General features: G+C 38.6%; 1 protein-coding gene across 5 annotated transcripts; it reads right to left on the bottom strand.

The window, feature by feature from the left end:
* Nucleotides 1-7,403: 7,403 nt before the first annotated feature.
* On the bottom strand, nt 7,404-15,905 carry LOC107708732 (N(G),N(G)-dimethylarginine dimethylaminohydrolase 2-like). Of its 5 annotated transcripts, none has more exons than XM_016513028.1 (6): nt 15,654-15,905; nt 12,852-13,381; nt 12,595-12,783; nt 11,657-11,776; nt 11,399-11,542; nt 7,404-8,970 (listed from the first exon to the last, which is right to left on the bottom strand). In XM_016513028.1, the coding sequence occupies exons 2-6, from the start codon at nt 13,140-13,142 to the stop codon at nt 8,854-8,856; spliced, it is 861 nt and encodes a 286-aa protein (XP_016368514.1). In that variant the 5' UTR covers nt 13,143-13,381; nt 15,654-15,905; the 3' UTR covers nt 7,404-8,853. The 5 variants fall into 5 exon arrangements, with proteins under 5 accessions (XP_016368514.1, XP_016368518.1, XP_016368515.1 ...); XM_016513032.1 differs by having other exon boundaries at nt 12,852-13,377; XM_016513029.1 differs by lacking the exon at nt 15,654-15,905 and adding an exon at nt 15,575-15,646.
* Between the last annotated feature and the right edge of the window lie 771 nt (nt 15,906-16,676).

Here is a 16,676-nt window from a genome sequence, read left to right as displayed (position 1 = left end):
TATAATGTGATAAGAGCTCACTCAAGTACTGAGGAGCTAAACCATTCAGGGCTTTATAAATAATTAGCAAGACTTTAAAATGTATTCACTGTTCAATAGGGAGCCAGTGCAGAGTTGTCAGAACAGGGCTAATATGGTCGTACTTCCTGGTTTTAGTAAGAACTCTAGCTGCTGCATTTTGGACCAGCTGGAGTTTGTTTATTAAGCGTGCAGAGCAACCACCCAATAAAGCATTACAATAATCTTAACCTTGAGGTCATGAATGCATGAATTAACATTTCTGCTTTTGACATTGAGAGCATAGGTCGTAATTTATATATATTTTTAAGATGGAAAAATGTGGTTTTGCAAATGCTAGAAACATGGTTTTCGAAGGAAAGATTGCTATAAAATATCACACCTAGGTTTCTAACTGATGACGAAGAATTAACAGAGCAGCCATCAAGTGTTAGACAGTGTTTTAGGTTATTACATGCAGAGGTTTTTGTTCCCTTAACACACCTGTTTTTTTTTTTTGTTGTTTTTTTTTCAGATTTTAGCGGTAGGAAATTACTAGTCACCCAGTTTTTTTTTATTAACTATGCATTCTTTTTGTTTTGCGATATCTCCCAAGGGTAACATGTAAAGTGTGAAAAGCAATGGTCCTAGTACTGAGCCTTGTGGTACTCCATATTTCACTTGAGATTGATATGATACCTCGTCATTCAAGTGCCTTATGTCATTGGAATCCTTGTCTCATGACAAAACCCATGCCTCGGATTTGATCGTAACCCTGGCGAAATTTTTGGGCAGTTTGGATTATTTTTTTTTAAACTTACTTTTGCGAACTAGTCCTATGTTTTTCACTCAACCTCAAACAACTGCAGTACAATTCTCTGGACTCTCTGGATTAATAATTATCAAAAAAGGTTGAATTTTACCATGGGTAGCCATAACTGGGTAATTTAGAAAAGGGGCATGGATGCGATACAGCTGTATATCAGCACAGCTTTGATTTAGCTGTAGGTACGAGGTTGCACAAGTGTGTAAATAAAAAAGAGACAACAACCGAGAGTCTTTAAAAACCCTCTTTTGTGCAGAACTACTTCCTTCAAACCTAAGTTTGACAGTTTAACAGCTGAGCTCAAGCCTCCATTACTAATTTCAAAACATCACTTTAGAACCTAAAGTGCATCTGATACCAGCATTCATTCCTCAGGTCGATCTTATATTTATTATAGGCGATAATCAGTTTGATTATCAGAAAGCTATAAATCCTAAACAAAAACTCAAAACCTCACGAAACTAAAGGTGAGCACATGCAACAGATTATTCTAATCAAATTGCAAAAAAAAAAAAAAAATCATATGAAAATTCTCAAAATATGTTTTATTTTCACCCCAGATACCATTGATGCAGGTGTGCAAAGCATTATATTTTTTGGTTAAAAACAATAACAACAACAAAAACTAAACAAAAACACGTTTATGACTCTAAACTAAATAATTTGTTTAATAATATTTTTGTTTCAGTTTATGATACATGGCATATTATGAAACTTGACACTTTTGATGCGTACCTGCAGTAAACATGAAAATGTTGCTAAATAGCAATGACAATAAACTGAAATGTAACATTGTTTAAAACATTTTAAGGATACGAATCAGGAAATTAACTTAAGAATAAAATAAAATAAACAACAACTAAAACAAAATTAAAACTATAACAAGCATGCAAAGTTTCTCTAATAAAATGGAAAAAAAAAAAAAAAATCATATATTCATACATACACTAGATCTTCATATCATATGATCTCATTCTGATCTCATTCTGAACAACTTTGCCTCTAGGACCACTGCTGTCAGTCAAACTGTTCTTTAAATATTTGAGAATATTTATTTATTCTAGGTTTTTAACTATTCTCTGGACTGTCTAGGTCAATAATTAACAAAGAAATGTTGACCCTTTGCATTTGGACAGCTATAATAGGGTCATTTTAAAAATATGGTCTTAATCTTAAAGTGAAATAACATGTGGCCAAGTATGGTGACCCTTACTTTACCTTAATTTGTGCTCTGCATTTAACCCATCCAAGTGCACACACACACTACTGTGAACACACAAACACACCGTGAACACACACCCGGAGCAGTGGGCAGCCATATTGCTGCGCCCGGGTAGTAGTTGGGGGATTGGTGACTCGCTCAAGGGTCTCACCTCAGTCGTGGTATTGAGGGTGGAAGAGAGTGCTGATTATTCACTCCCCCCACCGACAATTCCTGCCGGACCTGAGACTCGAACCCGCAACCTTCGGGTTACAAGTCCGGGTTACAAGTACAACTCTAACCATTAGGCCACGACTGCCTAAAATTTTAACGAAAAGCCTATAAATCCTAAACGAAAACTCAAACCTTAATAAAACTATGCAAACTCCTGTATCATGGGGTCCTAAACAAGCATGCAAAATTGTATAGAGATCGGGCAAAAAATGACACTATAGTAGATAAAAAGGTTCAAAACAATATAGTTCCTTGGTTAAAGCCCCTGACATTGCAATTATAACCTCTAGATGGTAGCAGAGGACCACTAATGGGTTCATTCAATGTTTCTTTTCTCAGGTTGTCTAATATGCTTCTTTTCTCAGGTTTTTACTTTTGGATTTACTTTCAAACATTATAAAATTATTATTATTACATTTTAATCACATTTAATCAATGTCTACCACTGCATTTTATACAGACATATCAGTTTTGACAATTATGCCACATTATGATTACAGGGGAACCTATAAATTATATATAAATTGTTAAAAAGAGAAGACTTGCAGTAAGCATTTTGTTACCCATCATTTATTTCAAATATCTATATCCGCAACAAAATGTGTGTGTGTGTAAGCATGCTTAATGAGTATTAATAAAATTGTTTAACCATTTCATTTCTGTGTGTGTGTTGTGTTTAAGTATTTTCTCCATCGTGGATGTGTTTCAGTGTCAGCCATACATTTCGGGTTACCCTAGACTCCAACAGCACCCATGTCATAAAGGCCTTAAAGCGCTTGAACCCCAATAATCACTGCTTGCAGCTATATTTCTACTTGTAATTTAACTTTCCTTCATAGTAGTGCCGCTCCTGCACCACCACTTTGTTTAATAATTAATTTTATTATGTGAATAATTTTAATAGAAAATTATTTTTTTTTGTTTGTATATACTGTTAATTAGACTATAGTTCTTAGAAAGAAAATCGAAATCGGCAAAAATCAGTATCTGCAGGTCACACTTACAAAAAAATCGGAATCGGCAAAGAAAATTGCAATCAGTGCATCTCTACTAATAAAGACAGTCAATTCAGTCTGCTGGTTTAATGACGCACGTTCTGAAGTCTCTGAAAAATCACCTCCGCTATTTAGACTGTGATCTGTCTGATCAGTCTGTATGGAACGCAGCAAATTCATACAAACAGTGAAAAGTCCCAGTGGAATGCTTCTTGTCAAATCAAATTCGAGGACCAGAACTAACCATTGTATATCCAGAAATGTATTTCTACAATAATACTGTATTATGGCAATAGGTGTTTGCCTATAGCTTCCACTGTTTTTGTTCAGTCTCCTTACCTTTCCTGTACCTCTTCCCTTGCCAAAACTGAGCTTTGATTGATGCAGCTTTTTTTTTTTTCCTGTGTTGGTGAAGTAAACATAGAATCAACTAATATTTATGTTTTATGAATAATTTTCTAAGGCAATCTAGATAAGTTTATTGAATTCACAATATTGATCATTAGTCTTATTCCTAATATGCTGAAAACAACTCAGTTGATGTTTATTTTCTCATACTTCACATTGACAATTACAAAAAATTTTACATGATCCACATGAAATATGTTTTCAATTGAAAATAGTGAAATTTGTTTGCATCTGTCAATCGTTATTTCGCTCAGTCGTTTAACATCTGTAGTAAAACAGCTTACAAATAAATGTTTAGTTCAGCTACATCCTGTCTCACACTGTTAACAGAAGCATGGCGCTGAGAGCCTCTGTGAACAGTAAAGGCCTGGCTGCTCTGAATTGATTGGTCATCTCAAAAGTTTTTGACATTTGACATCGGCAGCTCATTGCAGCGCCATAGAGTTAATATTACGCAATTAATTCACGACTTCAATTTATATACCTCAGAGAAAATTCCAGGGTCCTCAGTGGAGGGTGTCCACAGGCACGAGGCCCCCTAAAACATTGAAGTACACTTTTCAGCTAAAACTAGTTTTGTTCAACATTTCACACTCAACACCATGAAACCTCTCCAGATGTAAAGTTTGTTAATGACTTAAGCTGCATACCAGTGAGCTTTACTGTTTTTACTTAAGCCAGCTTTCAGAATAAAATGTCCATTTTATGTTGTTACCAGTGTTGTCATTTGTTAAGTGTTGCCCGTGCAGTCTTTGAAGAAACAGAAACAAAGTTCTAGAAGCTGTTTGTGACACTGAATCAAATTTCATATGAAAATGCTTTCTGAGGCATGCATAAATCTAACTAGCTGTCTAAACCATGTGGCATTACATGTACAAGTAGAATACATTTTGGGGTAACCTGCCCTTATATTTATATGCTGTAAATAGTGAGTGTCAGTATGCCTGCTTTAGTCAGGAACTGTCCACTTAATGAAAAAGCCAGCTGAGTTACTTAAAGCACTCAATCACAGTTCGTCAGACGTGCCATTGATCGGCGTGGCCGTCACGTTTTATTTGTGTTTTTCTGCAGGTTATGCAACATAGTAAGCACCCTGGTAAGTTTACAACAACCACAGCAATGGCTTTTAACACAGACATATATAATCTCTGAGTACAAGTGAAATTGTGCTTTCCAAATCATTGTAGCCTAACTCAGAAAATTAGCTTCTCCATCCATAACGTGCAACATACCAGACACCTTCATCCATCCAATCATGAGTGAACACAGAAAATAGTTTGTATAACAATGTCTGTTTAATCGACTATAATGTGATTTTGAGGCATCAGAAATTAAAGTGTGAAGCATCATATTATTAAAGGCTTTTTTTTTTAAATGTGGGGAAAAAAACTGACCCAAATAAAATGGACATGGAAAAGCCCAGGACACACTAATCCGACGGTCGGCCGATGCCGGGTGTTTTTTGAGCGTCGGTCGGTTTTAGTTTTTTTGGTGTGTTCTGCACGATGGATCTAGCAGGACACCGTCAGCGGTTTTTCGGCTGGTTCTACATTCATAGAGTAGAAAGTAATTACATTAATTATCACCCTCCTCTATACTATAATACTGCCTATACTTGTCCTGTGAAATCTTTTCCTATGGACTCGTTATTTTGAAAGTTAACTCAGACCTTCAGTTTGTATTTTGTTCTTCAGTGGTTATTTCCTTTTCGTGTGTTTTATGTCCGGTTTTTCATGGTTCCCTTGGTTACATATCATCAATACCTCTTTCTAGTTTAGTTGTTCATTATCCCTTGTGTGTATTTATGATCTATTATGATATGAGGTATACATGATGTGGTGTTTAATGATAAAGATCTGGTGAACTCTGTGGTGTGGCCTGTTAAAGTAGGGTGACCCTACGTGCCCTTTTTCCCCGACACTTCCTGGCCAGGATTTCTATGTTGCCTAAACAGTGTTGCCAGATTGGAAATGTCCAAGTATCGTACCAGAAGTTCAAAATTGTCGTATTTGGAAGAAAATTATCGTACACAAGTGAAACGTTCAGAATACAGCTATTTATCTAGATGTTACAGCTATTTATCCTTTACAGCACTCATTTTCAATACTTTATTGCTAAACTATCAACCTCAGCTTTGAAAAAAAAAAAACGGACCTAAGTGCGGCAGGAACGTTTACTTGTGCTCGTGAGAGAGTCATTCTCCACGATGATTGGTCGAGAAGACGTGAGATGAGATGTAAGACATGCGTAACACATTCAAGTCTCCTCACAATCATGAAGGTGCACGTAAAGAAGGACCCACACAGCTAGATCAAGGAGTATAGAAGCCCTATGATTACAACGATCATTTGGTGTCACAAAATTCTGAAATTATCGTACATTATGGTATTATTGATTGTACATCGTACAGAGGTCAAAATTATGGTACAAATACGATAATTATCGTACGTCTGGCAACACTGTGCCTAAAATATCTAGGTTTTGGCTTTGTTTTCCTGTTCTCATACTTGCTGAAGGTAATGATCGAAAAGTAGTTTGAGAAATAACATGCAGGCATTGTACATAATCGACCAATCGTGGCGTGTGAGAAGGTGGGATCTACAGAGAACGGTCAAAGCGATGCAAATACGCACACATATTAGGTGTGTTGTACTTGGAGCAGCACTGCGCATATCGATCGGCGTATGACATCAGAGTACCGCGAGAGAGATTCGAAAGCATGTAAGGAGCATCTGCTCTCGAGCTCTCGCGGGTTTACAAAAAGCCAAAACCTGGATATTTTACACAATATAGAAATCCAGGCCAGGACGTGTCCGGGAAAAAGATCACGCATGGTCACCCTAGTTAAAGCCAGTCTGGTTGCTGATATAACAAATAAACTCTATAGAAGGGCATTTTATTCGATACACTCGAACCAGCCTCCAGATTAGATAGAAATGGAAAAAGCTGAACTACTGATTCCCCTGTGATTTTGGCCTGTAGGGAGATTTGTTTAGGTCTTTCTTTGACGGGCAATTAAGTCAGATTAGCAAAGATAAGAGTGAAGGACAAAACCTACATAAGATCATAAGTGGACAGCCAACTGATGTTGAAAAGAAAGGTCAAATATGCAAATCAAACTGACGTCAAAAACTTGACATGACGTTGATTTGATGTAAACTGAACGTCAAACATATTGGCCTACATATACATTAAATTTCAGTGTGGCATTAACTTCCTATTTTCACCCAATGACCACTGAAAGAAATTGCCGTGCAAACTGAACGTAAAATTATGTTACAGCATCTTGATCAAGTCTTGACCAATATTTCACGTCAAATTGATATCAAGCTGTTTTATGTCCCATGGTATTTTCATGGTAGCTATTTCAAGAGCACCATAGCACTACCATGGTGAATGTCCAAAAAATGTGCTTCTATGGTTCTAGATGATGATAGTTACCAAGCAAATTCTTTTGGTACATCAACATATGAATATGGTTCATTTATGTCATTCTTTAGCAGGTTAGCAAAAAGTGTAACGCAGCAGTACACTGGCAGGGAGGCAAGGGGTAGTTGACCCCAAAATAGGTCACTTCATTCCAAACCTGTATGATTTTTTTCTTCTGTGAAACATAAAAGATTTTAAACAATGTTGGTAACCAGGAAATGAGTAGATTATTTAATTTTTTTAATAGACTAAATATTTATTTTGGTGTGAGCTATATTCAATGGCAATGATTTGTGGACAGGCTGTCAAAATTTTTTTTTTAGCATACTGAAGCCTCTCCTCTAACATCTGGTCAAAAAAGATGGCTTCATTGCCACAAAAGCCTTCTGTTTTTCTGAGTTTACATAATATCCATACATTAGTCAAAAACTGAAATTAATTCATATTTTTATCAGAATTATCCATGCATTTTCCAAAACGCTTATCCTTTGTACCGTCTCGGGCCACAGGTGAGGAGACACATGGACAGACGGCCCATCCACTGCAGGCCTCACACACACATTCACACACTCACTCAAACCTGTGGGCAATTTATTGTTTCCAATTCACCAGTGATGCATGTCTTTCAATTTTTTTAATTAAAATTTTTATTGTAATAATACATATCAAAATTATTTATCTTACATCTGAGCCTTTTTGGAGATGAATGCATTGTTTTCTTTTCTTTTCTATGATTTAACCACTGGGAGAGCAAACAATTCTCATTCACTGCATTGCTTTAATAGAAATTTAGTTAATCTAATTACTTTTAAAAGGTATTTGACCTAAATGGAAAAAAAAAACAATAGTACTTTTTGCATTACTATTATATCAGTAACGTAACAATTGAAAAACACATTAGAGTGACACCACAACATACAGTAAGGATGCTGTTACCTTGACAAAAGCAAGCCACAACCTATTTCACATTCCCACGGGTTAACATGTTGTGGTCTGAACATGCAATGATGTTCTCACAGGTTAATATGTGGGCTTTGATTAGGGTTAGATAAGTACAGTAAAAATCAATGACCCAAACCCATCTCTTCCCGGACACCTTCATGAGAAATAAACTGGTTTTGTGCTTGTGCCACACTACAGATATCTATATAATCTGATTTATTCACTAACATGCCCATCTTAATTGGGCGGAAAAGATATTAAATCATTGCACGTGACAACCTTAAATAGCAGAATAAACCTACAGAAGCCATGAAACTACACATCTTGTAAGTCATTCGAGCAGGGGTTCTCAGCTCTGGCCCTCAAGGTCCACAACCCTGATCAAGCACACACGAACAAGCTGATCGAGGTCTTCAGGACTGCTAAAAAAGTTAGAGGCTGGCGAGTTTGGTCAAGGCTGGAGCTTGAGGTCCAGAATGGAGAAGCCCTGAATTCGAACAAAAAACACCTCAGGAGTAAAGAGCAACATAATTAATTTTTGGGGTGAACCATCACTTTAACCCCTCAGTTTCACTGTGAGAGAAGGTTGTTTATTTCAAGGCCATTTATTAATTTACTCTCATAATGTGTGTCCATTCTGAAAATGCAAACAAACCTGCAGCTGAGCTTGGGAATTAAAGCATAAGAGAAACATATGGATAGTTGCAGACAACAGCAAACCAGTTCTAACTGGGCCATTTCTGCCCCTAAAACCTCAGACTGAAGTGAATGCATAAGAAAACAAAGTAAATATGATTATGCAATGATTGTACTTGAGTGTCTCAATAGTTGGGTTTCTTGTTGATCAGTAGGCAAAGGGAGGACAGCGCCGCCCCGAGTCTGGAGGCTTCGCTGCAGGCGGTGGGCAGCAGGGTGTAGTCTGTCAAACGCTGGAAGGTCTGAAACAGAGAAGCAGCAAATATAACAAACACAGCTTCTGCCATCCTATCATATAATCAGCCATGAGAAAAGCAGCTTTCTTTAGTTTGATCTGTTTCTTCTATTACATGCCAGCAGACACAACTGCCAGCCGAAGCGGATTTTCATTTACTCAAATTTTTCCTGACACTAGCATCTAGTTTAACAGGAAAGACAAGCCAATAGACATTCCACGAACTATAAGTAACTTTGCAAATACAGCTAACTCTCATTACAGTATAAGTAGACTCTTACAGTAGGTTAGGGTTACTGTTAGTAGAATAAGTTGACATGTACTTGCAAAGTTACTTATAGTCAGCTGATCGTCCATCAAAATAAAGTGTTAGCAGATATGAAGCAGACAGTCTATGACAGCTAGCTGACATGGAGTTGCAGAGTTACTGATAGTCAGCAGAATGTTTAAAGTGTTACCGTTGTTTGTCTATCTACAGTGGGTACGGAAAGTATTCAGACCCCCTTAAATTTTTCACTCTTTGTTATATTGCAGCCATTTGCTAAAATCATTTAAGTTAATTTTTTTTCCTCATTAATGTACACACAGCACCCCATATTGACAGAAAAACACAGAATTGTTGACATTTTTGCAGATATATTAAAAAAGAAAAACTGAAATATAACATGGTCCTAAGTATTCAGACCCTCTGCTGTGACACTCATATAGGAAAAAAAATTAACTTAAATGATTTTAGCAAATGGCTGCAATATAACAAAGAGTGAAACATTTAAGGGGGTCTGAATACTTTCTGTACCCACTGTATATCAGATCTACACCTGAGGACCCCTGATGATAGTAGGGCTGCACAGCTTATCGAAATAAAACCAAAATCGTAATTTGGCTTAATGCAACTATGAAATTGCAAAGGCTGTGATTTTTGATGAAAGAAATATATGATCAGAATAGCTTGTTTGGTTTGCACTTGAAAAAGCAACCAAACATTTTCTCAAAACTGTAATGAAAAGTGTTTATAAAGCTTTAGTTCAATGGAAGACTACATTTAAAGGTCCCACCCTCCCTGCATAATTACTCTCCAAAGCCACGCCTCCTCCAAAACACAAGCAGACCGGAGGCTAAACAGCGACACAATGAGATGGCGTTAGTGGAGGGTTGAGTGCAACGCTGTCAGATTACCTCATGTCTCATTCACCGGTGAGAAATTATTACAGTGCATAATATTACAATAATAACACCTTTCATTCTCGCTGAAAAATGTCAGAGGATTTCGATATGTTAGATTTTGCTGTATTTGGCTGAGCAGTGGTTTGGGTGGCTCGCCGATGTATTAGATTTCTCTAATACATAAAATAAGTTCAAAATAAATTAGTCATTCACCATAATAATCAATGAATATTCGAAGATGCCACAATCCCGCAAAGCTGATGGTTGTAAAAACCGCCGGGATTTAAATTCCCGAAGAAACGGGCTAACCTTTCACAGGTGAGAATGGGCTGGTTTGTGTTTTTAAATGTATTAAATCAATATTACAAGTTTTGAAACATTGGTAACTTATGTTACTGTTATGGTGAATGACGTCAAGTTGACCGTTCGAATACAGCGGATGGCTTACGTATAGCGGCCCATAGAAACAGTCGCTAATGAGGCATCTACGTATACATATCTATGGTTTTCAGTAGAGCACCTGGTGTTTTCAGCTGGCTAAAAACGCTTTGGTGGTCACACAGTGTTATTGTTACTTGCAGCTATCTACACATAGAGCCTGTGTTATTAATATTATTATTTTTTTATCAAGTACTTTTTTACTTAAAAGTTAAATAAAAACTGTACTGTACTTATATATTAAAAAACTGCATTTTATTTTGACACTGTAAAGCTGCTTTGACAATCTGTATTGTAAAGCGCTATATAAATAAATATGACGACTTAAAAATGAAATGAAAATGTATTTTATGTAAAAGTTAAATAAAAACTGTACTGTACTTAAATGTTAAGTACAATACATTTTCATTTTCAAGTATAGTACAGTTTTTATTTAACTTTTAGGTACAATATATTTTAATTTAATTATTATTTAAGCTTTTTATTTACCTGGATGTAAACACAGTGCAGTATTAATGGTCAAACTGTACTTACAAAGTGGCTGACAATAATAAATATTCTTATTAGGAATAAAACTGCCTCGTTTTTTTTTTTAACTGTGCATAGCTGTAGCTGAATAGTAAGACCTACTACATTACTGTATTTTAATGTTGGTCATTATGGTGGTACTTGGTGTAAAAAGATTGAGAACCACTGATTTATAAGAATGGTTTTCCACTGATGACAAAAGCTCAACTTGACACAAACCTGTAATGATACAAGCAAAACCGGCTTGTGTTGTTGATTACTCTCTGTGATGTGACTGCTTTTACTGAGCATCCTCTGTTACTCACAGGAATACTGTTGGGACACTCCTCCGCTGTGGGGTGCAGGAGGTAGTCCACTTTAGCAGGACCTCGGATGTAAATGCAGTTAGCAGCGACATCCTCGGGTACAGACAAGATCTCATAGTGATGGTCAGTCAGCTGCTCCATCACCTGGAGCGAAAACAAAAAACACACACACACAGCTGATGACGTACTTGTTGATAATGTGACTGCATGCATCTATGTACGTGTATGAAGCGATTATGTCACGTAGCACACACTCACTCGGAGTGTTTTCTTGGCCCCGTCGCTGCTGCTGATGATGATGGTATCGGGGCCACCCATGGAGCAGATGTTCTTCAGACGAGAGCCTCCACACACCGGCACAGTGGACACTGCAAAGTCCTGAACACACACAGCCACGCAGCATCAGACCTTTGTTATTTGCCTTTTCCTAGTAATTTCCAGTTATTAGTAATACTTCCTAAGGCAAACCCTGAGTATTAAATATTAGGATGCCCATGCTATGAACGTGAATGATGCCTTCAGTTCTGCAGCTTTCTGAGGAGAGGGGTGTTGCTACCTTTCTAAGCAATCAGACTTGCGATTTACCTATTTGCACTGAAAAGGAGACCCAAGCCATATCCACAGACCAGAATATCATAGGCTCTAGGCTGGTCTCTTCAGTGTTTAAGCAACCTCTCACAAGTCACAACATCCAAGCACTGCAATGCTGTTTTTTTTTACACAGGCAAAGCTTTTACAGTGATTCGATAATCCACTTTAGACATTCTACTAACTACAAGTAACTACATGTCAACGAACTCTCATTAGAGTATTACTAGACCGTTATGTTAGGGTAGAATAGTAGAATATGTTTACAAATACTTGCAAACTTACTTATAGTCTGTTGGGGCACCATCCAAATAAAAGTGTTAGCAGATACTAAGCAGACAGTGTACTAATACTCGAATGACTGTTAGTTGACATTCTTAAGGTTAGGAGAACGTCTAAAGGGGACTATCGAAATAAAGTGTTACCAAAAAGAGAGGCACCTTGTGATCATCTGACCAAATAGCAAGCATTCAGTTCAAAGCATTAAAGCAATGAAATTCATTATTAAAAAATATGTGTCATCTACAATGTATAAAGTGCACGATGATTCACGGCATTCTAATCAGCTGGTGCTAACAGATCCAATCCGACCGAATCCCAGCGCTCACCTTGAAGGTGTCAGCCAACACTTCTGCCCCACGGTGATTGGTGTGTTTCGAAATGCCCACAAAGAACTCTTTTCCAGTGAAGAGGACATCACTTCCTTCTAGAGTGGCTCCAGCAGACCCGCCCTCCTCGTCGCCCATCTCCAGCACCGTCAGCTTCAGCTCGCTCAGGACGCGCCTCACCGCCTCCGCCTGGAGAAAACACACTGCTGAGCCCCAGTAACTTCTGCATCTCCTACAGCCCTGCGTGTGCTGCTTACCTCATCGCGTCTCTGCTGTTTGAGGGGTCGTGTGATGAGCGCCGTGTCACCTTGGATCACAGCCACGTCTTCGATCCTCCAGCTCTCCGGCAGCTCAGAGACTGCTGGGATTTCTATCAACTGCAGCCCCAACTTCTGCCTCAGCGTGCCTGTCAGCACCCCCATCTGACGCTGGGCCTTGGCGAGGTCCGTCTGAAACCCTTCTCCGCCCTCCACCAACTTCCCAAAGGATTCTGGGATACCTCTGACCACAGCATGCGTGAAGCAGCCGTATGGATAAATATTGGCCATGGCGGCGTATGTATGAATGGTATGCGTGTATGACAGGTGTCTGTTGAATGTTTGTATATAGGCTTGACTGTGTGTGTGAGGGACTCTGATTCATAAACTGAGTAAGTTTTAAGTCTATGCAGGACAGTCTTGGAGTGGAAGTGACTGCAAGCCTCTAGCAACAACAACAGCAACTTCTTGACGTCCCCGGATCCCCTGGGCAGAAACCTCCAGGAGTGTGTCTGTCCCTTTAATACTGCCTGAGACAGAGAGAATAAACTGAGAGAGAACTTCATTTTGTGAAGAGCTTATAGACCAAACCAACTATTTATGTGAATATTTGGAACCTCTAGGATCCAAAGTGAAATTAATCAACCTGGTGCACTTTCTTGAGAGCTAAATTAAGAGCTCAGACTGACCAAACTGAATAAATAATGTCTTTGCACCTGGACTTTAAAGTTGACTCAAACATCTACTGATTTCAGTTGTCAGATTGTCTCATTCCACATTAGTGTCCCGTTACTGTTTATCAAGTGAGAAGCAGCTTTAAAGGGGTCATATGATGCGATTTCAAGTTTTCCTTTCTCTTTGGAGTGTTACAAGCTGATTGTGCATAGATAAGATCCCTGACGTTGCAAAGACTAAAGTCTCAAAACCAAAAAGATATTCTTTATCAAAGTTAAGACTCTGCCACGCCCCCCTAAAACGGCTCATTCTAACACGCCCCCACATATCTACCACACTATATGGAAATATTTGCATAATGCCGCCCAAATGTGCACGCAAAGAAAGAAGGCGTGGTTTCAGTAACCGCAGTTAGTGTGTTTCTAGGCGACACATACCAGCTTCATCATTGTGTCTGTCACGCGACTCTGTTCCCCTTTTGGGCTCTGTCTTTACATTTATTTTGAAAGATGACGCTCGCGATTATGATAAGGGCCGTTACATTTCCGACGAGCGCTTGCGGTGTTCGGCCAATCACAATGCACTGGGTCAGCTGGCCAATCAGAGCAGACTGCGCTTGTCGGAAGGAGGGACTTTGTAGAAAACGAAGCGTTTGAGAGAGGCGGGGCATAGAGGACCTACAATAATGTACAGTATTTGAAAAATAATGTGTTTTTTGAACATTAAAGTATGTCAACATATTCTGTTACACCAAATAATGATCTTTAAAAAAGCATCATATGACCCCTTTAAACCATTCATGTGCATAAGACAGGGGTCTCCAAACTCGGTTATCTGTTTTCAAATGCTTTGAACTTAGTTATGCATAAATGTTATGCATATACAATGAGTATAATATAACGTAATATAATGAGTAAATGTTGTGCATGTAATAATAGCATATAGGCTACTGTATGTGTGTGTGTCATAAATTATATTACTTGTGTGGATGTCCCAGGGGTGTCCAGGAGGGCCACTGTACTGCAGAGTTCAGCTCTAACCCTAACTAAACACACCTAAAGCTGCTAATCAAGCTCTTACTAGGCATACTAGACACTTGCAGGCAGGTGTGTTGATTTGGAGCTGAACTCTGCAGGACACGGCCCTCCAGGAGCGAGTTTGGAGACCCCTGATATATCCTAACAACAAAAATGTATCAAACATTACTTTGGTTACTAGCATGTAACCAGAGTAGTACCATTTCAAATCATCCATTCGTTAAGAAATGTCTACATTATACAATACATTTTTTGGACATGATCTGTATTTTAAAAGAATTTGCAAATCATATAAAAGTTACAGCAGACACGGAAACAACTGTATCCACATTGTTCAGGAAAAACAAAACGCTTCTCCTTTCAGTTAAACTGAACTGCTGAATCTGCAAGTGTAGTCTTACAAGATATCAAAATATACCACTGCTAGCTTCCAAACACAGATAACGAGACCGGTTACGAACATAATATCATCTGCTTATGGATATTTGTGTTCGGAAAACATTTAACACACTGCCGACTTCGGTCTTTACAAACATGCAGCACACACACCCAGTGGTGAAAACATGAATAAAACACTTCATTCCACTTTAGTTGCCTTTCCCGAGGAGATTCGAAGAAATGTTTCCCTAAAGTCGCCGCTGAATGATGCACTAAAGCGGTTCAACAGTTGTCCAAAAGTGTCTCGGCTGCCAAAGTTGACGCCCTGTTGAAATACGACAAATCGTGAAACAAAAATCCTACCGTGTGACAGATGAAGCACGTTAGTTCGGCTTCCTCTCTGTGAAGCGCTGAATTGTTGTGACTGACTCGCTCTCGGCCACCCGTTACTCTCTAACGTTACTCATACCCTCTGCTCTTCCCCTTCCCCCTCAGTCCATCCATCCTCCCCGAATCCCTTTTCTCCTGCGCGACCATGAGCCATATTGAGGATTTACTCATCACGACTTAAACAGCGGAACTCAGACCTGATAACCAGGGGAGTCTTTCCTACATTTCATAGTTTTAGCCTACCTCTGAGCCAAAGTGAGACAGCGCTGCTTGAAATTGGCCAAACTCTGATCCGCATGAAAACTCAGGATTTTCCACTTACCCGTCCTCGTCCTGTAGTTTACAGTGCCACACCCCCATCTCTCCCTCTGTTGCCTCCCTCTCCGCCCTGTGGCTAAACTGGAAACTCAAACAGTAAGGAAGCAGCAGTCCTCTGTTCTTGTTCGCTCTAAATAACGAGTATTCAGTGAATTTTGAGCTGTGACACAGTTAACCAGCCCTAGCTTGTGTTGTTATCTGCAGCTGTTCTCTAATCCACTCCTTTAATATGTAGGTCAGCTTCAGCTGTGTCCTCTGTCTCATCAAACAGCGGATTACTTGTGAAATGTTTATGCCATAGATGTGTTGTTTTGCTGTTTTGGGGTCAGTGTTTCAGACAGGATTTAATGAGACTGTGGTGGGATGCCAGGATTGGGGTCATGCTACTACTATGTAATGTTTTTTTTTTTTTTTAAGTTAAATGCATCAGTCTGTTACATTTTAAGAGTACAATTAGCAGGCCATACCGTTTTCATTGACAAAACTGAACAGACTATCTGGACTTTAGTGGTATGCAGTGGAGTTCTGAAAACAAGAGTAATATATATATATATATTCAAATGTATGAATCAAATGTAAATTCATGTCCCAGTTACCCTTAATGGTGTCACATTTTCCTGGTTAAACGTTACTTACACACACACACACAGTCACACACACACACACAGTCACACACATTAACACATTAAAGGGGTCATATGATGCGATTTCAATTGTTCCTTTCTCTTTGGAGTGTTACAAGCTCTTGGTGCATAAAGAAGATCTGTAAAGTTGCAAAGACTAAAGTCTCAAATCCAAAGAGATATTCTTTATAAAAGTTAAGAGTCAACCACGCCTACCTAAAACGGCTCGTTCTAACACGCCCCAACATGTCTACGTCACGATGTGCGAAGATTTGCATAACACCGCCCAAATGTTCACACAAAGAAAGAAGGAGTAACTTTTATTCTCGCTGTAATATTGAAAAGTGAAAAGTGAAAAAGTGAAAAGTGACGTGACATGTGGCCAAGTATGGTGACCCATACTC

The sequence above is a fragment of the Sinocyclocheilus rhinocerous genome, unplaced genomic scaffold, assembly GCF_001515625.1.
Source record: "Sinocyclocheilus rhinocerous isolate Xijiao unplaced genomic scaffold, SAMN03320098_v1.1 scaffold2521, whole genome shotgun sequence".
Classification (NCBI taxonomy): domain Eukaryota; kingdom Metazoa; phylum Chordata; class Actinopteri; order Cypriniformes; family Cyprinidae; genus Sinocyclocheilus; species Sinocyclocheilus rhinocerous.
This window is presented reverse-complemented; position numbering and strand designations above follow the sequence as displayed.